At 51.6% G+C, this 25530-nt stretch overlaps 3 protein-coding genes across 3 annotated transcripts; all 3 read right to left on the bottom strand.

Annotated features, from left to right (window-relative positions):
• Window positions 1–1510: 1510 nt before the first annotated feature.
• Window positions 1511–12457, bottom strand: NCLIV_046730 (putative copper-transporting ATPase 1; the record flags this gene model as incomplete). Its single annotated transcript, XM_003884223.1, has 11 exons — window positions 1511–1703; window positions 2694–3286; window positions 4100–5275; window positions 5694–6731; window positions 7170–7304; window positions 7896–8088; window positions 8664–8710; window positions 9377–9670; window positions 10128–10233; window positions 10858–10982; window positions 11327–12457. 11 exons carry the CDS (start codon window positions 12455–12457, stop codon window positions 1511–1513), a joined length of 5031 nt encoding a protein of 1676 aa, XP_003884272.1.
• Window positions 12458–16139: 3682 nt separating this feature from the next.
• On the bottom strand, window positions 16140–21495 carry NCLIV_046720 (conserved hypothetical protein; the record flags this gene model as incomplete). The annotated part of the gene is made up of 9 exons (XM_003884222.1): window positions 16140–16307; window positions 16759–17055; window positions 17389–17452; window positions 17762–17830; window positions 18349–18461; window positions 18789–18917; window positions 19311–19529; window positions 19743–19886; window positions 20509–21495. 9 exons carry the CDS (start codon window positions 21493–21495, stop codon window positions 16140–16142), a joined length of 2190 nt encoding a protein of 729 aa, XP_003884271.1.
• Window positions 21496–23687: 2192 nt separating this feature from the next.
• On the bottom strand, window positions 23688–24857 carry NCLIV_046710 (conserved hypothetical protein; the record flags this gene model as incomplete). Its single annotated transcript, XM_003884221.1, has 1 exon — window positions 23688–24857. The coding sequence occupies one exon, from the start codon at window positions 24855–24857 to the stop codon at window positions 23688–23690; it is 1170 nt and encodes a 389-aa protein (XP_003884270.1).
• Window positions 24858–25530: the final 673 nt, after the last annotated feature.

Genomic DNA, 25530 nt, shown 5'->3' with positions numbered 1-25530 from the left:
TGAGCGAAATCAGCGGCTTCAATATCGAAGCGCCAGCAACTGTATTCACATATAAATATATATATATATATATATATATATATGTATAGGCATGTATAAATATATATATATATATATATGTATAGGCATGTATAAATATATATATATATATATATATATCCTGGGGCTTCTCAGTACTGATGCAGGCTCCCAACAACCTCAGCGGCGACTGGCTAAGGCGCTGGAGGAGCTGTTTCGTGCGAGATCGATTGTACGTACGTTTGGATACACATAAGAATACATGCAGGAATATATCTGTGCGCAGACGTTTATCGGTAGATATGTAGGTATGTAGGTGTGTGCCCCTTGATACGTGTTTTTTGGCCCAGTAAAATGGCGACAAGTGGCGAAGGTAGAGGCGTGGGGAAGGAGATTGCGTTATGTGAACTTGTCACTCTAAACGTGTATGTACATGTGCATGCACATAGATACACAAATACCTGTCGTAAATACATACAGGCATCGTTATGCACTTATTCATATATATATATATATATATATATACAGATAAAAATGAATGTGTAAGTATATGTTTATAGGTTATTGGCTGTTTCCTTCCGGCCAAGCAGGCACGCGCCGCTTGTCGCTTGTCGTCCTGGCGCGTGTGTTTTCTGTCGAATGCTTTTTGTCCGTTTTCTTGCGGAATCAACCTCCGCGTTCCAATTTCGGTTTGGCACGGCGGTTTTGTGGCGGGAAAGGAGACCTGGCAGCTTCCGGCCCGTGATGGCTGGCCACGCCGAAGAAGGGATCGACGCCTCAGGGAAAGGCATGAACGTCTCGAGAAAGAGAGAAAACAATGCGCGAGAGAAAGATAAGTAGCGAGAGAAAGCGAGAGAGAGAAAACAGTGAGCGAGAGAGAGAAAACAGTGAGCGAGAGAAAGATAAGCAGCAAGAGAGAGATGAACAATGGGAGAGAGCCCGAGGTTGATGGACACACTCGGTGCTTTCCCCGTCATTTTTTAGCACGCGAAACCGCGGCCAAATTCAAATTTCTTGCATCCGCTCCGAGTCACGTTTTTTGAGACTTTAGACACCCAAAAAAGATGCCATTTTAAGACCGTTTTCGTCCGTCTGCAGGGGCGGCTAGTGAACACGGACCAGACCGGAGCTCTGGAAAGCGTCTCCCTCGTTTGAACAGGAAGCCTTCTCGTTCGTTCAGCCACTGTCGGACTGTCGAAGGTCTCGCAACCTCTCCTTTTGCGCAGTTGTCACAGAGATGCGTTTAAATAACGGCCCGTTTGATCGCAAAGCACAGCTCCTTGTCGCCAGCAGGCGTTTTGTTGTCCGGTCACAGCTTGCCACGTTGGCGCGAAACTTTTAAAAAGTATCTTTCAGTCTCTCGCCTGGCTGTGAATGTTTCTCCTTTCGGCACACCGACCCCCCACACGAGGGTGTACCGCTATTCACCGGACACCGGCGGAAGGGGGTGTCTCTTTCTGCCTTTTCTGTCGAGTTTCTCTCGCCTTTTCTCTCACGCCCGCAGGGGCAGTTTCTCCGAATACTTCGGAAAACGCGCGAGACCCGAGGCGTTGAGGAGGACGAGAAAACAGCTCAACGCCATAGCCGTCGCCGCCGCCAGAGGGTGCACGTAGACGTGAGGATAGAAAACACCCGCCGCAAGAGGCAGAGCCAGGACGTTGAATCCCAACGCCCAAGTGAAATTCCTGCATCAAAACACCCGCGCGCGCGACGACCCACGGCGCATTCTCCAAATGCAAAGTCCACATGCAAGAGCGAAACTATCAATAAATATACAGATGCTTAGACATATGTGCATGCATGTGGATCTATGGGCACCGCGTGAAAGGGCAGCACCCTCGCACCTTCGAGCCCAAGAACGCGTATACATATTCGTAGATACACAGAGAGAAATTTGCCGTAGTACACAAACGTACAAGTGCATCCACAGTGTTTTCGCCAGGAATACATACATATATACATATGTGCACCCTAAACCCTATTTATATATATATATATATATCTTTAAGCCCTAAACATATAAATAAATATGGTTGTGTGTGTGTGTTTCTTACCAGTAGATTGTTTTTCGTGTTTGTTTGGCGAGTCTCAAAAAGTTGACGAATTGCGTGAGGGTCCCTGCTAGGAGAACGGCGTCAGCAGTCACGAGGGAGACAGGCGCTGACATCCCGACGGCGACTCCAACGTCAGCTGCGGCTAGTGCAGGAGCATCGTTCACTCCGTCGCCGACCATACAGCAGATTTTCCCACGTTTTTCTGGATTTCTCTGTCCCTTTCCAAGCGGCTGCTGCCTCAAGAGTCGCTCTCTGGTTTCTGCTCGGAAGCACGGACACCTTGTTCGCACCCTGTTCTCTTTTTTGGGTTCTTTGCCTTGCTGTCTGCCGCCGCTTTCGCCTTCTGGCCTCCAGAGTTCCTGAACCTTTCCTATTTCTTCTGTCGCTCCTCGCTCTCCCTCTGCTCCCCCTTCCTCCTCTGTCTCTGTGTCTTCTTCCTCTGTTTCTCTCTGTGGCTGACGCCTTTTTTCCGTTTCCCCTTCGCAGTCGGAAGACGCGCACGTGGACGACGCAGGAGGGCCGTTCGCAAGTTGGTCGCCTGCTTCCTTCACGGGATGATAAAAGCCGAGTCGAGGGACGCTCCAGCGCGAGAGACGTATCCAGTGGAAAAACGAAAGCCACGTACGCCACGAACGGGCATTCGCATCTGCTCCCTTTTCTGCTGTCTCGCCTGGAGGCCTTTGTCTCTTCAAGACCCACTCTGTTCTCGAAAAGTCGTGGTGCAGGTGGACTGCCCTCTCTCTGTCTCCCTTTCCTTGTCTTCCGTGTGTGTCTCGCGTCATTCTCTCGTCTCTCCTCTCGTCTCTCCCTTCGTCGCGCGTCTCTCCTTTTCTCCTTTTGCTTCTTCCGTGACTCCGTTTGTGGCGATTTCCCGCAGTCTGCAGCGAACGAACAAAGGCTGCTTTCTGGGGAGGAAGCGCCTCGGCCAGGACGCAGCTTGGGGAAATTCCGAGAGCTGTCGCCACTCGCTGGGCGGTCCGCCTGTTGTCGCCAGTACATACGAAGAGCTTCAACCTCAGCGCATCCTTCAAGTAAGCGACTGCTGCTTCGGCGTCTGGAGACAGCTCGTCGGCAAATGCAACGGCTCCCAAAAAGACTGATTTATACGACGCATGCGCCTCGCCCACGCCTTCTCCCGTGCGGGGTTTGACCTCCACGAGGGTGTGCACAACAACCACGGTCCCCGTCTCTGCTTGATGGTGGGCAATCCACTCCTGAACAAACACACAAAACTCAGGTTCTACAGGTTCTATCCCTACCGAGAAAACTCTGGAAAATACCTCCAGACTGCACAGAACCGTACGCATATATATATATATATATATGCACGTAGGTACGTGAGTAAGTGTATTAGCATGCGTCGGCATGTCGGTACCAAGTGTGTCTAGTCTAGATACGCATATATGATATATATCTATTCACGTATGAACATTTATATACATCTATGTACATATAGTTTGCATGGATGTATAGATGAACATTTAAAGAGGTAGAGATCGCCGGACCGAGATCGCCCTACAGCCAGAAGACTCTATACGCATGCGAATATTTCTCGGGAGAGAGCGAGAGCGCGAACCGCAGAGAGGAGTTAATGTGAAGTTATAGAAATTTGGGTGTGCATGCATGCAGGCAGAGCCAAGCTAATGGAGGTGGCTAAAGAATTAGGCGGGCGCAGAGAGAGAGGGGCGCTAAATACTACACCATTGAAACGAGAGCTACATTTGTCCCTAGAAGGAAGGGATGGATGATTTCAACGGCTAACGAGAACAATCACTCAAGCTGTCTCCACAGCAAAGCTTCCAGATTTTACCCATATACAGCCACTCTCATCTACGTACATATGCACCAGCCCACGTACTTGCATATACTTGCACATTCTCACATATACATATATATATATATATATATATATGTATACAAATCGACACGTTTGCTGATATTGACCACGGAGTTTTGAGGAAGTGGATGTGCAAGAGTGTGTGTAGTAGTCTAACGAGTTTCTTCGAAAAGGGGTTCTCGTTTCTCACGCTGAGGAGCTGTTTCTCTGCATCCGTTGCTTCGCTTTGGACGGTTGTGGCGATTCCACTAACTGTACGTCCATCGCTGTCCTTCTCCGTGTCCTCAACGCGGCAGGCGCTTGCACGTAGGTCGCCTTTCTGCGCCTCTCTGCCGCCTTCAACGAAGGCCTGCCGCAAATCGGGGGCCGCAGAGCGAGCGTTTTGCTGTCTGTTTCCCGATCCTTCGGGTGCGTCCAGCGAGGCAGGAGCGAGGCAGGCGAGGCCTGGCCTGCCGACGACGAGGTGGAGCGTCGCCGGGAGGCTGCGTTTGCTCCGAGAGCGAAGCGTCGCAGTGAGGCCTTTTCCGGGGTGCGTTTCGCGAGAAAGAGGAGGAAGGATGTCAGGGAAGTGTGCACAGGGCGCCTCCAGCAGAGACTTGCGCAGTGCCCTGCTCTCTTTTGAAGGCGGCGTCTGGCGAGTCACAAGCGATACTCCGCGTTTTTCAAGTCGACGGTCCCCGTCATTTCGCGAAGAAGGAACAGTGGGCAGGGTTTTCTCCGGAGCCTCGCCGCCGTCGTCCGGCCTCTGTGCTTTTTTGACACAGGAAGAAAAACGCCGTTCGCTTTGCTCTTTTTGAAGAGCCTCGTAGAAGTCTGTGATCGCGTGGGCTACCGAGTGGTCGGCCCCTGCTTCGGCGCTCGTGACCGCCCACCAAAATGCGCATTCAGTCTCCAACATGAGCCTCGGTTGTAAAGGTGAGACAGCGCAGGCGATGGACTCCAAGCGCTTTTCAAGGCACTTAAACTCTGCCCCGTTTTTCAACTGTCTTTCCTTCTCGGACGCGCCGTCTTCCCTGCCACTCCGTCGTTCGTTGTGCAGAGAAGGCTGTGCAGCTGCGCGAACGCACCAAGTGCCACGAAAGGCAAGGGGAGACGGAGTCAAAGAACAAGGCGAAAGAGACGAAGGAGAAGCGAGAACAGACGAGCGCGGAGCTGAGTGTTCATGTTGAATGCAAGGGAGGGATAGTCTAGGTGGAGAAAGAGAAAAGAGTTCTGGTGGGCACTTTTCAACGAGAGAAAGAGGAATGCCTTCTGAGGTACAATGCGGGGTTTCCCGGCACATGTCGTTCTCAGCTTTGTTCTGAGAGGCGTAGAAAGGAAGCAGATACTCTTCAATGTTTCGAAGCGAAAGTACAGCAGCGGCCACCTGGACAGCGCACAACAAAAGTCCGATTCGGCGGGTCAAATATCCGAGTCGCGACTCTCTGCGCCTGAACCGTTCTCCATCGATCTCCAACTCTGCAACCTCTGGAAAAGGACTCATGAATATTTATATGTGCAAAGGGAATGCCTACACGGATTTGCGCACTGCCCCTGCGTGTATGTACACATTCGCCCCTGTCAAAACAGGTACAAATGTTTACACTAGTGTTCGTCTGCGTTCAGGTCTCTGATTCCTTACACGTGAGTTCATATGTAAGCACCAACATTCACATGTATATAAATATACATATATACATATATATGTATTCGTATATCTCGACTGTGTGTGAATACCTATGGAGAGATCTGCATGCGTTTAGGGAAGCGCGACGGGTTTCGCTTTGTAGGCGTTTGTGTCCTACTTTCATTTTGCCTGTGGTCAGCGTTCCAGTTTTATCGAACACGATGGTTTGAGCTTTCCCGGCTGCTTCGAATGCCGCGCCGTTTTGGATGAGGATACCCCACGCGGCTGCTCGGCCTGCAGCTGCCGCCAGGGCCACGGGGACTGCAAGGCCCATTGCGCAAGGGCAGGCAATGCTGCATACGGCGATCACAAATCGAAGGACGAAGAGCGATTTCACGAAGAAGATCCACAGTTTCCAGTGGATCGTTTCTTCGAAACCCAACTTGGAGAACCGCACTCTAGCGCCTTCCGGGGTTCTCGCTTCCGGGGGACTGGTCCCGTGGTCTCTGCTCTTCTCAACAAGCGAGGCATCAAGGAGACCGATGGGCATTTCGCCCCTCGTGAGACTCGGATCGTCTGCAAAGGAGGTGTGAAACGCAGCAGGTTCTTTGCGAGTCTCTCCTGGTGGGCGCGCATGCATTTCAGGGAACAAAATTCCGACGGTAGGGAGGTCGCTAGCCACGTTCCTTGCACCATCAGGGGACTGGCGCCTGAGAGGGGAAACCCCCAGAGGCTCTCCACTCTCGTGGTCCGTTTGCCTGCTGGTGGTACGCAGAAGGGAACACGCCATTCCGGAATTGCTCGGACTCCTCGCTCCACTCCCTTCACAAGGGTCGTCGCGAGAATGGGGATTCTCTGGCGCGTTCTGCCGATTCGAGGTCGGTGCGTCTTCTCGACTGTCCCTCGCGGTGAGATCGTCCTCCGGAGAAGGCCGAAAGACAAGCGATTGGTTGCTCCCCAGATTCGCCTGAGGATGCCTTGCGCCAGTCGGCAAAGTGACTAGGTCCCGTGGAACAGTGTGTTGCAGGAAAGACGGGTTTGTTGAAAACGAAAAGACGACTGCCGACCACGCCACGAGCGTGATAGCGACAATCACCAACACCACAGGCACAAAGTAAGCGGCGAGTTTGTCCGCGATTGCCTGAATGGGGAGGCGGCTGCGTTGCACCTCTGAGGCCAAAGCCGAGATCTGGCTCAGAACCGTCTGGTCGCCAATCTAAAGGGAAAACGAATCCCCCACACATGGAGGCAAAGACGTGTCTTCGAAACAAGTACTCCTGCCGAAGAGACAGAATTTATACGTGGATGTAGAAGAGTTTCTGCATTTACACTCACTCATTTTTATGGAGAACGCACGACCCGACAGGGGTGCGTGAGACGGGCACAGGCATGTACAGGGTAGGGCAGAGAAGTGTGCACGGACTGCAAATCTGAAGCGCCTTCTTTTGACAGTCCTCAAATCGCCACAAGTTCAAGGTGACAGACGAGCTGTGGAAGATCGAAGCCACACACTTACACGCACAGACGTACCCAGACCCATACATATATATATATATATATGTGAACTGGTAGATTCCAAAACGTACTTTTAAGTGAGTGTGTACATATGCCAACATGCTGGAGATAAGTGCACGCGGTCTGAACTATAGCCTACTTTGTTAACGTGCAAAAGAATGGATGCCGAGCCGCCATTCTTTGAGCCAGCAAGCAACTGGTCGCCGTAAGATTTGCAAACGCACTTGGCTTCTCCCGTCAGCAACTGCTCGTCCACTCTTGCACATGAGGGACTCTGCAAAAGAAAACAGAAGCAAAGTCGCCAGAAAGAGGTATGCGAATCGTTATGTATGTACATACGCGTATGTATATATATATATATATATATATGCTTATAGAAATATGCGTTGGTAGATGTACCACGTTGGACTTAACAGGGATCAGTGGGGCTCTTTACTTCTGTAGGTAAATGCATAGAGGTAGATATTGATACGGATCCAGAGGCAGCTATATGCATAGAGCGAGAGATCATGCTACGGAGCCTTACGTAATCTAAATATATATATTTATATGTTCATTCATAGATGTAAACAAACCGAGTTCATGCACTCTGACGAATTGGACTCAGTTCTTCATGCGAAGAGTTCGGTTAAAGAACTTTCCGTTTTGTCGCTTTTGCTGTCAGCAAGGAGACGGCTGCCTGCTAGAGCAGCTCGTGTGCACGAACCCTGGGAAACTTAAATTTTCTCAGCACGCGCTTTCCCGTCTGTCTATGGAAACAAAACCAGCGAAGAATACACGAGGGGCAAGTATTGAGACGTCGTCAGCTAGGGAAGTTCGAAAAAGAAAAAAAGTGCGCCTTTTCCTTGGATGCTGAAAAACACACCAAGAGAAGGCCGTCGGCAGGGAGTGTCTCCGCAGGTGGGACCTCGATGACATCTCCGATGTGAAGCAGATCGACAGGAATTTCTCGCGCTGTTTTTCTCAGAGTTCCGGGATTCTTTCCCTCGAGTCCGGAAAGGGTGTCCTTCGCCTCTGCTGCAACCAATATGGCACTTGCTGGGGGTTTGTCCAACACTCTGAACGCGAGCACAGAGACTGGAAGGCTCACCGCCTTGAAAGCAGCGACATTCTAGGAAATATGAAGGAGAAAACGGTTCACCCTCGATTCTGCGTGTCTCGTGTGTCCCAACTACAAAATCACTGATCAAACCGAAATGCCTTCTGGGAATACAGATATACATTGATATATAAACCTGCGATATCCCATTGTAAGCATGTAAGTCCGAATAAACATATGAGTGGGCAGCGAAGTGCATGTCTAGAGATATGTACGAAGCTCACAGAGGTATACCTAAAAAAACAAATAAACTACTAACGGTAAAATAGAGATAACGACGTAGAACCAAACATATCTGTACGGCAGTAAAAATACAGATCAGTCAATGCATGCGTATACATAAAAGTACCTTTATGTTCAATCCTTTGTAGTAAACAACCAGGAATTGGTAAGGTTGGCGACCTGGCACTGGTCGAGGCTTTTCTTAACGGGATACTGGGTCTATCTCCATAGAAGGGTCAGATTTTCTCTATTTTACATGCTGTTCTCTCGAGACAAAAGGATTCTCACAGCCCTTGTTGAGACCTCTCTCACCGATCCAGCATCTTCAGAGCCTGCGCCTTCACACGCTGCTGCAGCCACTGGGTCGAAAAACAGAAAACAACAAGCCTCGCTTCGTTTGACGAAAAACGGTGGTCTCCTCTGGGCCGAATGGCGAAAGCCACATGAAAACCGGGTGCACTGTTTGCGAAATAGTTTCTCTACAAAGGTGGAGTCGATTTCATCTGTCTCGTCTACTGGAGAGGCTTCAGAGACACGTGCGCACCGTGGAGAGCCCTCCTACGAATGGGAAACGAATGAATCCTTCGATGGCGACTCTGCTCGGCAATGGGGAGAAATATTCAGGTGGTGGTTTCCGTGGCATTTCTTTACTGGGTGCATGCATGCATGCATGCGCCTCTCGAGACCTAAACTACAGAGAGCCGCAGAAACTCCTCTTCTTAAGGAGACGATGAAACTAACCGTGATGTTCCCGGAGAGCCTAGTGGCTGTCCATTATAAGACACCGACCCAGGCCTGGCTTCCCTACATGATCGTTTTCTTTTCTGCATGCATGCAACGCCTGTCCAATGGCAAAACTGTATGATTGGAGCCTAACCTACCCAAGGTGAAATGGTCTATTAAGGGGAAGCAAAAACGACCAAATTGAATCTCCCCGGATTGTCTTTAAGACCGGACTTGACAGCAGAACGGACGGGGTAGTCCGTGTCATTTCTCACGTCCTTCTCTGTGTATGCATGCAATACCTTTCCAATAAGCAACACCGTTGTGAGCGTTGCGCATGCATCGAAGCACGTTGGTGGGTCGTCTTCCGCTTGTAGAGCTGCATGCACAAAGTAGTCGTTTTGTCTCGCCGCCCAACGAGCGTCTCTGCTAGCCTCAACACCGGACGAGAACTGTCGCTTGAAGTCGTCCCTTTGTCTCGCAAACACAACGCGGGACAGAAAACTATACCCGAGAGCAACGCAAGAGTAGAAAAAGGCGAGATTTGTGCTTAGAGCGACAAGGCAGTCCATTGTAGGACAGCGCGCTGTGCAGGCCTGCGCGGGAAAAAAAGAAAAGTGGAAAGAGTGCAGAGAGTTTCCAGAAGCATGCGTCCGTTACACTGTGTGCTGCATCTCCATACATAGGTAGGAAACAACTTGTGCAATTCGTACGGGTGTACGCGTGTATCGGTACACAAGTGTGGCCCTGAGTTTCCCTATTCAGAGAGCACTGCCATGCCTAACCGTTTTCGTCCACCTGCGGTTCCTTCACGTAAGGTCGTCCAGCATGCAAACATGGGCATTTAAGCATGACTAGATCTACACGCACGCACAAATAGGCAAATCGACATTCACATACATACATACATGCATACACGTTATATGGTCTGCATAGTTTACTCATACATGTGCGTCTATATATGTGTGTGTAAAGAGGAAGTTTTCATCGCCTGCGAGGGTGAATCACATTGTTTTCCTTCGCGACAGGTGTTTTTCTGGCCTTTCGTGATACCTTGACTGCAGCTTGCTGAAAGCAGTACCCCCAGCAAAACTGAACAGGAATCGTGAGCACCAACATGACAAGGTTGGAGAGTGTGACGCCTGGGACGAGCTCAAACCTAACTCATTGGTCATACAGAAACACGCAGAAAAGGAGCATTATATGGTGAGTCAATACGCTGTGTCTCCAATTTAGGATAATTTGTAGCTACAGGCACGTACATGTTCATGCATCTTTAGCTGTACAAGAAAACCAAAGAGTTGGGACGCCAAGTCCACCGAATCGTCTCTCCACGCATTATCGGGTGTTCATATTCGTCGTCGGTCTATAGTGGAAACAGAACTAGACGCGGATTCCATTTCAACGTGCAAAAGCGCCGTTCTCTAATGTTGACTATGCCTACAGACATAGTGATGAGGAATGTTTCTGCAATGGGCCGGGATACATGAACACGTCGACATGCCCATAATAGACGCATTTGCATACAGCAAGAAAGAAGAAAGAGAGAGTGACAGACGAGGCGATATAGATCGACAGATAATTCCACAGGGAGTGACCGATGTTGAGACAAGTTGAGTAACGGGTACGGATAGATCGAGGCGCTCAGACACACTGGGATAGAGAAAAGAGCGGTGAACACGTACTCACAGATTGATTGAAAGAGACAACGAAGAAACATAATGGCGATAGCCCACGAGAGGAATAACGAAACATAGATTAGGCGGCAGAGATAGAGACGTACCTGAGCCAGGAAGGAAGGACCGCCATGTGTGTAGCGAGGGCGAGGAAAAGAACGAGAGTGGCAGGTCCCACAGAAAAACGCACATTTTTCGATAAGCTGGAGATTAGTTTCTTCATTTCCTCCCTCTGAACAGACACACTCGTGCGCATGAAACAATACCGTCGGCGTCGGAACGCTTCCAGGCTTGTTGCCTCATCCCCAACCAGCGTTGTATTTGATAATCATTCACCGATCTACCTAGGAAAAGCGCAGAGACGTTAACCCGTGGGTGACACGTACAATTCATAGGATGAATGTGCAATAACCTGCGAAGGTCTATAGGCATCTTCTGTGCCGAGGAGTAGGCCAAAACGTGAATGTCTCTCTGAAACCACATGTGCGCCGAACTCCACGCTTGTACAGCCGCCTGCGCGTCCACACACCCCGAGGCAGCCTGCGTCAGGCACCTGTTTGTCATTTCACCGGTTACCTGGGTTCTCAAAGGATCTGCTCTTTGGACTGTAACCAGGAAGCCCTCTGCCTCCACGAGGGCGACGATCTGCCTGGCGCCGAGGAGAGAAGGATTGTAGCAGACGTGAAGAACGGCACTGTCTCCGTCATCAATCCGAGAGCACGCGATAACGCCTTCTCTCCTGCGCAGGACGGCAACGATTTCCTTCTCGCCTCGACACGAAGAAACTGGAGCTTGTTGCCTGTCCCAGGTGTGACCACAGGTCGCCGTCCGGTAGGAAGAAAGGGGCGAAGAAGCCGTGGACGACGTGGACGACAGGAAAGAAACGGATGAAGTGACAGACCCATTTTTCAAGCATTCTTGGATTTTCATGACCAATGATGCCGTGGCCTGTTTCTTCTCGCTGTTCTTGAAGCGCGTCTTGCCTGGAGTGCTTGCGTATGGCCGAACGGTCGGGACCTCCCTTTTGGCTGTGGAAATCTCCACACCCACCCCGGACTCCAAGGTTTCCCCCCTCTCATCGCCGCTTTCGCCTCCCCCCTCTTCCGACTCTGCTCCAGCCTGTCCCCCCCTGGAAGACAAAGACCCTCCAAGTCGAGCATTGGCGCAGAGTCGTTCCCCTTGAGGAACCCCGACGTTTCCCTCTTTCCAAGGCTCTGTTGCGTTCAGGTGGCAATAAGGTTTTATTGCTTGTAAGTTGTCACCTTTTGTTTCCACGGCATCAGTCTCCCCCTCCGTCCTCGGGTTTTCTGTTTCCCCGTTTGCTTCGGGTTTCAAAACTCGGAAACAACGTTCCGGGGGTGCCTTACCCTCCTCGAAGCCTCTGTCGAGACTGTTCTCCTCAGCCCCTCCGCAGCCTCTTGCTGGTTTCTCCCACACCTCGCGGCTCGCTGGTCCCGGCGCGGGCGCTCCGCAGGGCGCGCCGCGGGACACTGAAGAGCTCTCTCTTTGCACCCGGTTATGAAATGACAGCGGAGAGCTCCGGAACCCGAGTTTCTGAATTGCCTCGCAAACCCCCTGGGGCGTCTGCAGCAGCGGGTCCATTGCCACTAGCGCGCAGCTGCCCATTAAATCGACTACCGCGTCGTACACCCCAAATGTTTGCTGCAGCTGCCGCTCGACAGCTCCGGAACACGACATGCATGTCATTCCGACAACCGACACTCGCCAGACCTCCAAGTCGAGAACGGCCGACTTCTCGAGGGAGGCAGTCTCAGACCCAAGCCTCCGAGGAGCAGCTGCTGTAACAGGGGGCGTAGGCGGAAGAGTACATGGAGGGGCAAGAGGGGTAAGAGGAGGACTGCGGGGAGTGAGCAAGGAGGGGGGGATATCTGAAGACAGACGTTTTGGGGTACGAGGAGGCGCTGCAGTAAGCGCGGAACGAGATTCTGGGGCAGCGACAGCCGCTTCAGCTGAGGAATTCGACCGACGACAGCACGTTCCTGCCTTCGGCGGAAGACTCCGGGAACTTTTCGGTGGTGAACGGCTGCATTTCGGCACAGCATTTGTTGTTGGAGATAAACGAGAAGAACGGGTGGACGACACAAGACAGCCACCGCTGCCTTGTTCCACGGTCACGGGCGCAGACGAGCGGCTAGGAGTCTCGTAGCTGCTAGGAGACTTGGAGCGGCAGCACGTGGATCTCGCACGAGTAGCAGCGAGAGTTACAGTTGATGTCGGAGAATTTGAACAGCATGCGGCCGCGGGTAGAGAGACAGTCGGACAGGGGGGTGCGGTACTGCAGCTGGAAACCCGTTTCGACTCCCGGTGCTCTTTCACTTCATGCGGTGCCATCTTGTCTTGCGAAAATCGAGCGCGCTCCCAAGCATGAAAAGAAAACCCAGAGTGCACGCGACTGTTGCGCTGCGTTCATAATCTTCATGCTGTAGAGAGACAGATTTTTGAGGACGTACACATGTACAGATACAGATATACTTGTACGCTTATTGCCTGTGATACAGATCGCGAAAAGGAAGCGTCGATAGAGATTCTATCCTAGAAAAGAAAAGACTCACGCATTTTGGACTATACTTGGGGTTCTGCGATGTATAATAGAAAGAACAAGCAAGTCACTGCGCGCCTTTCGCTGGCCTGCTGTCCCTTTCCCGGTGAGCGAGACTCTGGCAATGCTGAAACACACACCCATATGTACGTTTTCGGGCTTGTGCATATGCATATAGAACTACGCATTTTCAGTATACAGACCCAAATGGCTTTCTTCTCGAGCGAAAAAGGTGGAAGGGCGGGGAAAACGGATGCAGAGAATCGGAAGAAACGAGCGGGTAGGTGGGAGATAGATTCCCGAGGCCAAGTCACTTTTGGCCTGTCGCTTGTCGGCGTCAGCACGAAACACCAAACGGGAAAAACGTGTCCTCGCGCAGTACCGCCGAACACCCTCGTCCATTCCAAAAGAAGAGATCTTTGTGTTTGGTACACGAATAGGTATCGAGAATACATTACTCTCGTGATTTGCATAACCGAAATGGGAAAGCGTCATTCGCGTTCTCGTGCGACAGCAGCCCCCGCTGTTCCGGCTCCTCCGCAGGGTTCAACTCATGCCATAGTTGGAGTGTCGGAGACAGCACTCACTAACACAAACTTGAAGTTTCTCGTTTGCCACGACGTTCTGCTAGGACGACTCACGTTTTCCTGAATGTGGATGAATCATCTGTTTCGGCAAACGCTCGTTCGAAAATACCCCTCCAAAGTTCAGGTATCCTCTGTAAAAGACCCGTTCGTCGGGGCACCGACTTTTGAGTCGGTGACTTCGTCGGCTCAGTGAGATTTGCTGTCTCTGAGTAACACTCCAGACCTCCGAGAGTGCGGAACGGAAACGATAAGGCGGTCGTCGCCCTCTCGTTGGTCACCTATTTTTCTCGATTCGTTTAGCGGAACTCTAGGAGCAAGTGACAACGCAGGGACGAGATCCTGGAAAACCGTGGTTTTCTCATTAAAAAGAGTAGGGAGTAAGCGCGGCATTTCTCTGTGGGCTGCTGCATATATATAACAGGCGGTCCATCTACAAATCGATATGCCTATCTGTGTGTATACACATATATAGTGATGCAAAGAGGCCGTTGCCTGTACAGATTTACAGTGTGTAGAACCCTAGGCGTGTCAGTTGAACAGCGACGACAATAAAAGTGTACAGAAGGACTTCAGAGCACGTCATCAGATCAAACTCCGAGTCATCTTTGCCGGGTTAGTTCTAAATGTTTCCTCTCGCAAAACCGGGGGGTTCTAGATTTGTTTAGTGCATTTCCACGACAGATGAGGAGAGCTACGGAACGCTGAAAATGTGTCCTTCGTTTCGTGTTTTAGAGAGCTCCGCAGCTTTGTGATTTCCGTCGCAAACACACCTCACCCAATTTCTTGGTGGCGCAACCCTGGTGTGTTTCTCTCATAACTGCACCAAATCTACAGCTGTCGTTCCGAATCGTTACCTACTGGAGCTGAGCCGACTGTATTCAGCTGCCTATGGTGAACGCATACGACGCAGCGACGAACCGCAGTCGGCAGGTTGAAATGCACGTCGAATTCTCCGTACGTACCTTGCGGCTCTACCTTGTTCATATCTCCTCTCGGTGTCGGATGCAGGTAAGTATGTTTCTGAGTCGCGTGATATCGATCTAGCAATACGCGATCCTTTGCATGCAATCTATCGGTACCACTATATACAGACCAATGCACTTGCACAAGAACGTGCTGCTGAAGAATATGATACCTGAATTAAGGTCATTCCACCTCACATTTTGGTACCCGAGAGCTAGACAGGCAAATGTACCTCCACGCAAAAACTCATCTATCCGTCGATCTATATAGATGTATTTCTGGATACGACATGATAATTCCTATATACGTGAGCATGCGTCTTCCCTGGCAGTCGTGACTGAAGCTGTGAAGAACTCGGTGCAAATGAGAACCGTTGAAGATCGGAAACTTCTTTTTACTGGCCCTCCTCCACTGTCTCGCAAGGCGCTCCTGGCCCAAAATGCCCAAGAAAACCCAAGCAAAATGTATCGTAGCGAGTTCGTCCCTCACTCAGGCTTGCCCGCATATCTCTACATGCCGGTCTGCAAATGTGTATCGTAATTTATACACGATTCCGCATGTGTGTGTGTGCATTCATGAAGGAATGAATAAAAAACTCGTGCCACACGTAGCGGGCGCAGTGCGTGTGTGGCCCTCATATTTGAAGTTAAAAATTCACTGGGGGGGGGGGGGGGAAGGAAGAAGAAATCCTTTCTCTTCCGCGTTGTTGAATTCCCCCGGAAACGTTAGCGGCAAGGGCGACGGGGAAATCACTGCCGCGCTGTTGAAAAGTCCGGAATTTCGTTCTCCCGATTGAGGCCTGACGGGAGCGATCCTGTGGTCAACGGACAGTTTTCAGAAACTCTTGATTTTCCCCGGTCAAACAGTTTCCCTGACGTTCAGCCATCCCTCTACCCATCTATAAACACATGGGTGTGTGGTGGTATTTCCTTGGGTTTCACGAGTTAAAATCCGTATTCAAACAAGGCCACACACACGCGCCTGCCTGCACGCCTACACATTTCAACAAATCTTGGCGTGAAACGCATGCATCAGACCATTGCCTTTGTCAAATCCCAAGACACTCGGTTTTTTCCCCATGCGAACAACGCGAAAGACACCTGTACAAACTGCAATACTGGGCACCTGTCTACAGAGACGGCCTACGGGCACAATACAAATGCGTATGTGTTGATATGAGGAACACTGTTGACTTGAAGAACTGAACGGATTGTTGTGCATGCATGCGGAGAAAAGTGTGGAGGTACGAGACAAACCCTGGTAAGGTGCGATTGAAAAACTAATTGAGGACTAGAGAGAGATGGGGGCGGCCGGAACAAGTGGAGTTCGAGGTGGGGGAATTGAGAGGCGAGAGAGGATAGGCGGACTGCTGAGTGGTCTGAGACAGCGCGCCTATCGACGAGGAAGTTCCTTTGGGGGCGACTTCCTCCGGCAGTCTAGCCTGAGCCTGGAGACATTTGAAACAGCACCAGAAACGCTTTCATGTCGCATTCCTCTCTTGAGGCAGTCGAGCCGTCCCTTTGAAAGCGAACTGGTCCTCGTGACTGCCCACAGACGTCCTCCCGCGTTTCGCCTCCACATTTGAGCTCGTTCTCTCTAAGCAGCATTCGCTTTGCGTTTGCTACACATCCACCTGTTCTGCCTCTCTCAAAGCCTTCCCCAAAACTGTGAGCACTGAGAACGCCTACCAACTCTCACGCACCTATCTGCCTATGCATATGCAAATATGTTCGTCAACGTCCTCATACATTGGCGCCTGCACACATCTACAAAGTACGTCCATGGATACAGTCTCGTCTGTATATCTGCATGTCTCTTTCCAGAGTATAAAAGAATACGTCGAGGAGGCCTTTCGGTGTTTGAAATGTGTGCGACGTTGTCTGACTCCTTCCGCTTACTCCTCGAGAGCTGGCGACCTCTGAGGCAGGAGAGAAAGAGCGCGCGGGCGAAGGGAGACTCTGCTGGTCCCAGGTGGGTGCATGCACAGAGCCGAGAGCCTCGGACTGCCGCTCGTAGAACTGCCTGTCCTTCGGAGTCAGCACCTGCGACTTTCGCGCAAACTCTTGAAAAGGAATGTACCCCTCCGCCGTCAAAATCAGAGGGTCTCCCGAGACAAAGGGAACAGCCACTTCCACTTGTTTCTCCACGAGGCGAACCACGTCGTACGGCTTCTTCACAATCACCTCCCGTGGCACCTAAAAAAGGAAGCAAAGGCGAAACGTGAAATAGAACGGAGGAAACACAGCGCCGAGGCGGCTGACGGGGGAAAAAATACCGTCCTCCCCTCACTTTCGTCGCTCTAGAGAACGAACCTATCCCGGCCTGAGCCCAAGAGGCGTGTCACGCAAAGATGAGGGGTTGAGGCTGACGAGACGACTCCGAGAAAGAAAAAAGGTGATGAGAACGCAGCACGAGCCAGGAAGAATTGGGATGTGTGGGCCATGTGTTTCGTCTTGAAGACAGTGGAGAGAAACAACATGAAGAGCACGTGAACACAAGATGAAATCCAGGTGTACGAGGTCTCTCACTTCCACTTGGACGTGCTCCTCGACGACTCTTTCCGTTGGGACAGGCACTCGTCTCTCAATGTATCTGCGCAAAAAGGAGAAAACGCGACGCAGGGTTTCAAGAGAGGAGGTACACTGGAGAAGGAAAAGAGAGGGAACGAGACGAAAGAAGGCGTCAAGAGAGAGCGACGAGATGCACGTCGTGTGTTATCCGCTTTTCAGCGTCCCGCAGGCTCCAAGGGCAACTCGACAGCGAAAGAGAGAGACATATACTCAGTATGAATCACCATAGGCCAAAAGGCATGGGGTGAGAGATCGACATATCCCCTGAGAAAAGAAAAAGCCGACCACACGACGGAGCGCATGCACGCGTGCAGACAACCAGACTACTTACTTTGTCACGTAGACCGGCTTTTCAACCTCCTGGTACGTGTCTTCTTGAGGCTGGGGCGTCGGAACCTTCCTGTTTGAAACGTGGAACAGGCAGAAGGTTCTGCAAGCGAGACGATGTTCCGATGTATATGAGCTTGGAACAAGAAGAAACGAAACAGCCACTTACACATGTATATACGTAAGTGTACATGTATGTAAAAGTATAACTCAGTATGGCATCCATATATGCAGAGAGACACAGGCATGTAAATATGTGTACATCTTCACATAGAGCGCACGTTTGATAAGTCTTTTTACAGGCCAGTCAGGTGCATGTAGCGTTGACGGGGGCACACAAGAAGCGAGATCCTGCGAGAGCAAAGAAGAGAAACAAAGTGGCGAAAGAAAACCAAAAGAGCGGGGGGCTAGACAAAGAGACGTAGACAGGGAAGAGCGAGAAGCGATAGCGACGCGGGGCTTCAACGAGATCAGAAGGGGGATTCAACAAGGTTCACAGAGCCACACATTCGACGGAGAAAGCCTGAATGCGCGAGATCTACCAGGCATCTTGTGGCGAGAGTCGCTAGCTGGGAACGGCGCACAACACACCTTTCGATTTTTTTCTCCACCCTCACAATCTTCTCCCGCGGAACCGGCTGTTCAATGTACTTGGGGACTTCGACGTAACGAGGGACAGGGATCTTCACGATCTTCTCGACAATCTATAGACAAGCGGCACATCCCCGCGCGACACACGCAGTCCTATCGATTTAGATTCCAAAACACACTTGCGTTGTGTTTGTGCTTGAATTAACAGGAGAAAGAGTACGCAATATCGCTCGCCTTCCTCTACACCACACAAATTCATATATATATATATATATATATATATATACACGCATATGATTACATATAAAGAGAGCTGCACCTATATTTTAGTTTGGGATTAAGCGCGAAGCAGAGAGAGAGGGCACCTTGTTCTCGTCGACATCGAAGTGTCTGTACACGCTTTTTAGAGTGACACAAAACCAGCTCTGCGTTTGTCTTACCTTCTTCTGCCGAACTTCCACGATTTTGTCGACGTGGACGTGCCTAATGACCCTCTGGGGCACGGGAACCTCCCGCTCGACGTACTGAATCTCGACCTGGGGGACTTCCACAACCTTCTCGATTTCAACCTGGAAGGGAAATCGCGGGTGGAACGCGCACGGTTCTCGCGGGTTTCTCGTGGCAGCGCGTCACCGGAGAAGACGGCCGAAAGGAACCACGAGGGGAAAAGCGAGAAGGAGAAACCGAAGGCGGTGCGAAACAGCGTGAAGGAACGAAAGACGGAGAGGCAGAAAAGCGAGGTAACGGAAAAGGGAGGAGAGACACAGAATCGAAGATAGGAAGGAAACAGAGAACGAGACAACGAGCGAAAGAAGGGAGAACGCACACGACGGGAAGAAACGGAAGGAAAGCACCAGAAGGCACGAACGGAAGACCGGGGAAGGGAGGAGGAAAGTAAAGGAGAGGAACAGGCCAACGGAAAATAGGGAGAGTCAAGGGAGAAGAGACACTGCATGAGTTACCTCTCTGTATTCAATCCGGGGGACATCGACAATCTTTTCGACTTGAATGACTTTCGGCGTTTGGATGATTTTCTCTACGACCTCGATCTTGGGGATCGGCACTATTTTTTCCTGGCGAATCACCTCGTCTGTCGAAATGAACTTCTCGGCAATGACGTACTGCGGCACCTCCACGACTTTGTCCACGTACTTGATGACTGGCAGCTCGACGATTTTCTCCTGAAACAAAGGACGAAAAAAGGGTCGAGAAAAGAAGATGCCAAAAGGAAGATGAAGAAGGAAAGATGAAGGACGAAGGAGCAAGGACTCAGACGAAACCAAACCCGACATAAATCCGCGCGTTTGGGGTGTTTGCGGGGCGAGTGCAATGCTCGAGACCGTTAGTTGCCTTGGGGGCGATACAGCAGAAATCATATCATCTGTTCCCCTCACCTGGATTTCAATTTTGGGAATTGTGACAACTTTCTCCTTTCGGACGACTTGGGGGACTTCGACTACGCGCTCGCGAACCATCACCTGAGGCACTTCTGTGATTTTCTGTTCGTACATAACGCGTGGGACTGTGATGACGGTTTCCTAGAGGAGTCAGGGAAAGCATGCAGCGACACGCGACAAACAGGCGACCAATCGGTGACAAAAAGGTGACCAGTTGAATCAATCGCGACTCTGCTTAGACCCTTTGGCTCGCGCGCCGCTCACGGGAGAGGCGGGCAAAAGCCTCTCGTGGAGAGGCGAGAGAACAGGGAGGAGGAAGCGGAAAAAGACAGAAGCACAGAGGAGCACGGAGTCTCGATTGCAGCTGGTGGCGAAAGAAAGGCAGGAGGCGCTTTTCACGCGCACGTGAAGCTGACTCTCGATCAGATCGAGACCATGCGTGGGCGGAAAAAACGCGGTCGGCCACCCACCCCGCTCGATGCACTGTGGGCTAAAAAAGAGGCAAGAAAGCCCGGGGGGTTCCGGTTCCCCACATTCCAGCTAACCGACGGCTAGACCGGCGTGCTTGCAAACGTCAACAGTGTTCCTTCAGAGACGCCATAATTCTTCATGAACTATTCCAGTGTTCCAATCAGGCACTTCCACAGCTATCCCTACCGTCTTTGCCGGAAGTGCACGCTTCCTGCCATGTTTGTGCGAAAGGGCCATGCGCGCAACTCGAAGGTCCCCAGAAACCGGTTCTCTTCTCTCTTTCCCAACGTACCACAACTTGGGGTTCACACTGCAGTTTCTCCGGGATGTACACCTGGGAGACGGACTCGAGTAGTCTCGATCCGGTGAACGAGGAAACGCGCGGGCCCGCGGGGTCGTGTCCTCCCTCGAATCCCGCGGGGTTTTCTCGCGTGCCGGCACCAGAGGAAGCCGGATCTTCTCCGTCGCTTCTTGTCTCTGCAAGGTGCTTGGATTCCTCCGAGTGGGCTTCTCCAGCCCCCCAACGCGAACGCGTCGCCGGACCCCCCCCGTGCTGCCGGAGGGCAGCCAGTGAAGCGAAGGAAACGGGAGACGGAAGATGTCCTGGGTACGTCGGTCCACCAGGACTTCGCGGCCGGCCTTGTCCAGCAGGATCTCTCAAACCTGTCTCTCTTTCAGCGGGTGTTCCTGCCTGAGAGGTTGGAGGGAAGAAAGATGGGTAATTCGCGTGGTCCTTGGAGACGCTCGAAAGCGGTGTCTCTTCACTCACCGAGAAGGCGGTTCGCTCCAGCGGTTTGGCTTCGTCGCCGCTCGACGCCCCTGCCACGGCCCCCCACATCTTGGTACGCTCCGCGAGGAAAGACGCTTCGGCATCGCGGGGGCGTCTCTCGGAGCTCTGCAGGCGTGTGGCGAGACTCTGTTGCGGGTGATGGCCGAAGGATCCCGCGTGGCTGCGCACGTCTCCAGAGAAACCGATGCTTTCTCCAGGAGCTGGAGCGACGCCGTGAATGCCGGGACGCAGCCCACGCTGCGGCAGTGGAACGGAGGGAGACGGCGGACACGCAGCCGGAAACGGCGGCGCAAGGGCCGGCTCGGAGTTGATTCGCGGTGGGGCGCAAGACGCAGAACCGCGATCTGCCGGGTGCGCCCAGTCTGCTGCGCGTGTGCCCAAACGCGGCGGGGACAGAGTGCCGCGCCAAGCCCGGCCAGTTCCCACAGGCAGACGCTGCCCCGGCTCCGGCCTCAGACTCCCGGCAGAGAGGAGCTGGCCGTGCTCCATTTCGATTTGGAACAGTGTCCGGGCACGAGGCAAAACGCGTGGCCACCGCGAAGTGTTTGGTTTCAGTGGACAGGGGAGGCTGGGCGGGAAGTGCTGAGCGTGGACATCGAATTAGGGGAACGCGCGCGCTGGCACTTCAGACAGGCCATCAACAGAACGCAAGCATTCGCAAGGCACTTTGCCCGGGGCAAACGTCCACGCTGATGCGTGCTGGCGTGTGCACTTTGGACACATCGAGACAGCGAGGTGGATGTACACCTGCATAGCTCGATGGATACAGACAACGAGAGCGCACTTCGGGTATATCTCTCCAGGCATATATATGTATATACATATGGATGTGGGTGCACAATAGGAGCTTCGCAGGATTTACGAAGGTATATGTAAGACAGGGAAATGTGGGACGTGAAACGAGGAAAAACGCGATGGAGGAGAGACAAAGCAGTAAGGCAGGATCGAGAACGCAAGAGAACTGCACTCCACGAGTGGAGATAACGCGAATGAGTTGTTGGCAAAACGAGAGGGGAAAAAGAAGAAACGAAACCCGAGAAGAAAAGAGGGAAGAGAAGAAGGGAAAAGAAAAAGCCTATAAAAAGGAGGTGGAAAGACAAGTCGCCTTTCCAACTTGCTGTGTATCCGTTAACAAGACACGTAGGAGGGGCGGCGACAATGCCCTCGTCACAACGGTATCTGTATGAGTCGCGCACTTTCCATTGCTGAAAAGCGTGGATTTTGTAAGCGGTTAATCGAAGAGATCATATGCTCGGCACCTGTTCCTTCTTTTCAAAGACAAGAAAAGGATACAAATCGCTCATGGCTCCAGGGTGAACGCCCTGACACACAAAGAGAGGCTTTTTGAGTCTCAAGACAAGATGAGAGGGAACCAAAAACGACCGATCGAAAGAGACGACTGCGCGCACGGGGGCAAGACGCGGCCGAGTCATCCATTGCAGGGTAGAAAAGATAATAGCGTACTGGCGGGACGGTTTTCTGGTTTTTGACAAAAGAGTGGCGAACATGCGGAAAAGGCAACTGAGGGAAAAAAAACGGATTTTGAAGCGCGTTACCTTGGAATGCTCTTTCCGTGCTTGTGGAAACAAGCGGAGAGTCTCCTAGAGGGGTGCTGTCTGTGGATGAGAAGGCAGGTGACCCCCGTCCACTCACTTGAGAGGGAAGACTGTGCTGGGCATGCAGAAAAAAGAAAACCCTACGAAAAGTGCATGACTCCGGCGCCGATGTTTTAGATGTGTTTCTCATCAGAATCTTCAGTATGACAGAAAAATATCGGGTGTATCCCACTTTCGGGGCGTTTCCCAACCGGCGGTGTCCGCTTCGCAGAACTGGAACGTTCGAAGCACGCACAACGCGCTCAAAACCAGCTTGGAAAGAAAGTCGTTCTCTCTTCCAACCAGGACTTTTGCCTGTCCGAAGCAAAACGAAAGATTGACGTGTGAGAAGCTGTCATATCGCTTAGGTCGCCACACCAGAGCCCCGACTACCCGAGTGCGCATCCCTCGTTCCTATCTCCTGCGTCTACCTTAGACGGTACGAGTTAATAGAAGCAAGTCGCTGGATTGTGGTGTTTTGAAGTGACAGCGTCGTGAGGTGCATAGCTAGCGAGAAGAGAGTCTGCGTAGAGAGACGAACTGGCGGCATCCTTGTGAACCGACGTGCATTAGTAACAGCACAGGAGTGTCAGCATATAGACCCGTCGGTCGGAATGGGACCACAGTCTCGGGGAAGTTGTGAGACAGCTGTACGCAGCGAGAGCTTCCGTGTTTGAGGAAATATGTGGATTTTCAGGTTTCCAGTCGCCCCCGTTTGCAACGAAGAAATCGTCGCTGGATGTTCCAGTCCCAAGTCACCGTGTTGAGATGCGCCGGGGAACAAGCAATGTGACTTCGGCCATGCGATTCAACAACCAAGTTATGTGGAACTGAGGAGAGAGCTAAATGGTGATACGCATTTTATTGCTACGGTCACTTGAGCTTTTAATCAAACCATTGAGATCACTAGGAGCCAGTCGCGAATCACATAACGCACCTCCTCACTTTTCGAAGTAGCGTCATCTGCCAGTAAACTTTGTTTGAAGCAACCACCACGTTCTTCACTGTGGCAAACACAAAGACGAATCATTTCACAAGCTCGGGAAAACTCCGCGGTTTTGGCTCGGGAAATCTGCCTGTAGTCTCTCATGAATCAGAAGCACCTGCGAGCGCAGGACTGGCATACATTGCTTCGTAGATCTGCTTTGGGAGTCCTTTGAGGGTGTCGAGAACGGATGCCCACACTTCGAAAAGAGACGCAAATTCGTCGGGGGTGCAAACTTTCCATGTAGCTCCGACGTCGCTGGCATCGCAGTGACACTGAGTGCCACCAATCCTGGTGATGAGGGACCAGGCAAAAAAGTCACCTTTTTCCATTTCAGCATCGTCATCGTAGTGGCTGTCAAACTTCCGCAGACGCTTCGCTTTCTGCATGGCACCTTCCAGCACTTTAACTTGGTCGTCGGTCAAGAAATCCAGAAGACCGTAGTAGGATATTGTGAAAGGGAAGTACCAGATGGGCCAGTCGAACGATTCTGAACGGAAGTCGGCGCACTGCTTCCGTCGTTGTGTGGAGTCAGATGAAGGGACGAAGTCTTGGTCTTTTAGGCTTTTGAAATACTCTCTTCGCTTCACGTGCCACACGGGATTGATGTCTGAGCGCCACAGCTCAAAAAATCGAAGATTGCAGTTGTACTGGTCGCGGAACTGTTTCGCTTGCGGCTGTTCGAGTCTCTTCGTCCACATCTCGGTAGACTCCTCGGCGTCCTTAGTGAACCCAAGAACGACACTGTACGATCTCATGGCGTTCACTGCGTCTTCGTTGTCCGGTTTGCCGTCTCTGTCGTTGTCGAGAAAATCGGCAAAGATGCTGGCGGCATGGGACAAAGCCGCATCTCCTACGGAACTCGAGGCCACGATCGGAACACCAAAGACTCGAACAAACCTAACGAGACCGACGGTTCGAAACATGCTTGTCGGCCGGAATACTGCCGCGTTCGTGTAAACCAGAGAAACATCGGGCTGCTCGTTGAAGTCCTCAAATGAAAACGCAGGCACGTCTACACAGTCCGAGTTGTCTGATCCGTCGTCCGGCGCTGCCCAGGCCACGGGTACACCTGGCAGAGCGCCATTGTTTCTCGTCAGCTGAAGGAGTGCGGCGACCAACCAGACACAACCGCCAAGTAGGACGAGGGAAATGCGATGCCGCGACTTCCGTGCAATGGGGAGACCACTGCCATGCCTTTTCGGAGGCGCAACCCGGGACAAACTCATTCCATCTGTCGCGCTCACTCGACATTTCCCACTAGTCTCCATGGCAGAAACCTGAAATTAGGTAAGTCTTTAGCGACGAAGAGAGGAGTGGCCGCAGAAAAAGGAACTGCAGCAACGGAAGGATTGGAATTGCCTGACCAAAGTGATGCACGTGCGATATCAGGAAAGATTGCGAACGGAACAATCTGAAGGAGTTGCCACCGTGCTTCTTTTTTGAGATACAAAACGCGTCAAACAAAATTTGTTGCTGGCACGCTCGTGCTCGTTGCACAGGTTTCCAATTTGGGTCGGGTTCACCAGCCAACGAACTCACCATAGGAGCCCATCTACTAAATTTTTTGATCCAGCGTCACATCTTCTAGTAAGTCTACAGAGTCTGCAGTCTGGGCGTTCGGAGCAAAAGGGATTCCATGCTAACGGTTGTTCCTTCTGAATATCCCAAATTCGTCAGGCCTCAAAGCGATCCTGATTCTCCAGGCCAAGTGCTTTGGAGAGCAAGAGGCGTAGCTGCTTACTCCAGCACGTGTTGCTCAACGCCGGCCCTACATATGTTCATGTTCACGAAAAACACACGCTCCACTGCTGCTGTGGCAGATCAAAACTGAAGGGAAATCGATAGGCAAGTGTCGATAGAGCCTTCTGGTGCCACGCCGGCACAGCGGAGCAATGCGTCATTAACGAATTGCATACCGGGTCCATTCTTTTTTCTAACTTT

This window comes from Neospora caninum, chromosome X, assembly GCF_000208865.1.
Source record: "Neospora caninum Liverpool complete genome, chromosome X".
Classification (NCBI taxonomy): Eukaryota; Apicomplexa; class Conoidasida; order Eucoccidiorida; family Sarcocystidae; genus Neospora; species Neospora caninum.
Note: the sequence above shows the minus strand (reverse complement) of the source record. Positions and strands in the feature narration are given on the sequence as shown.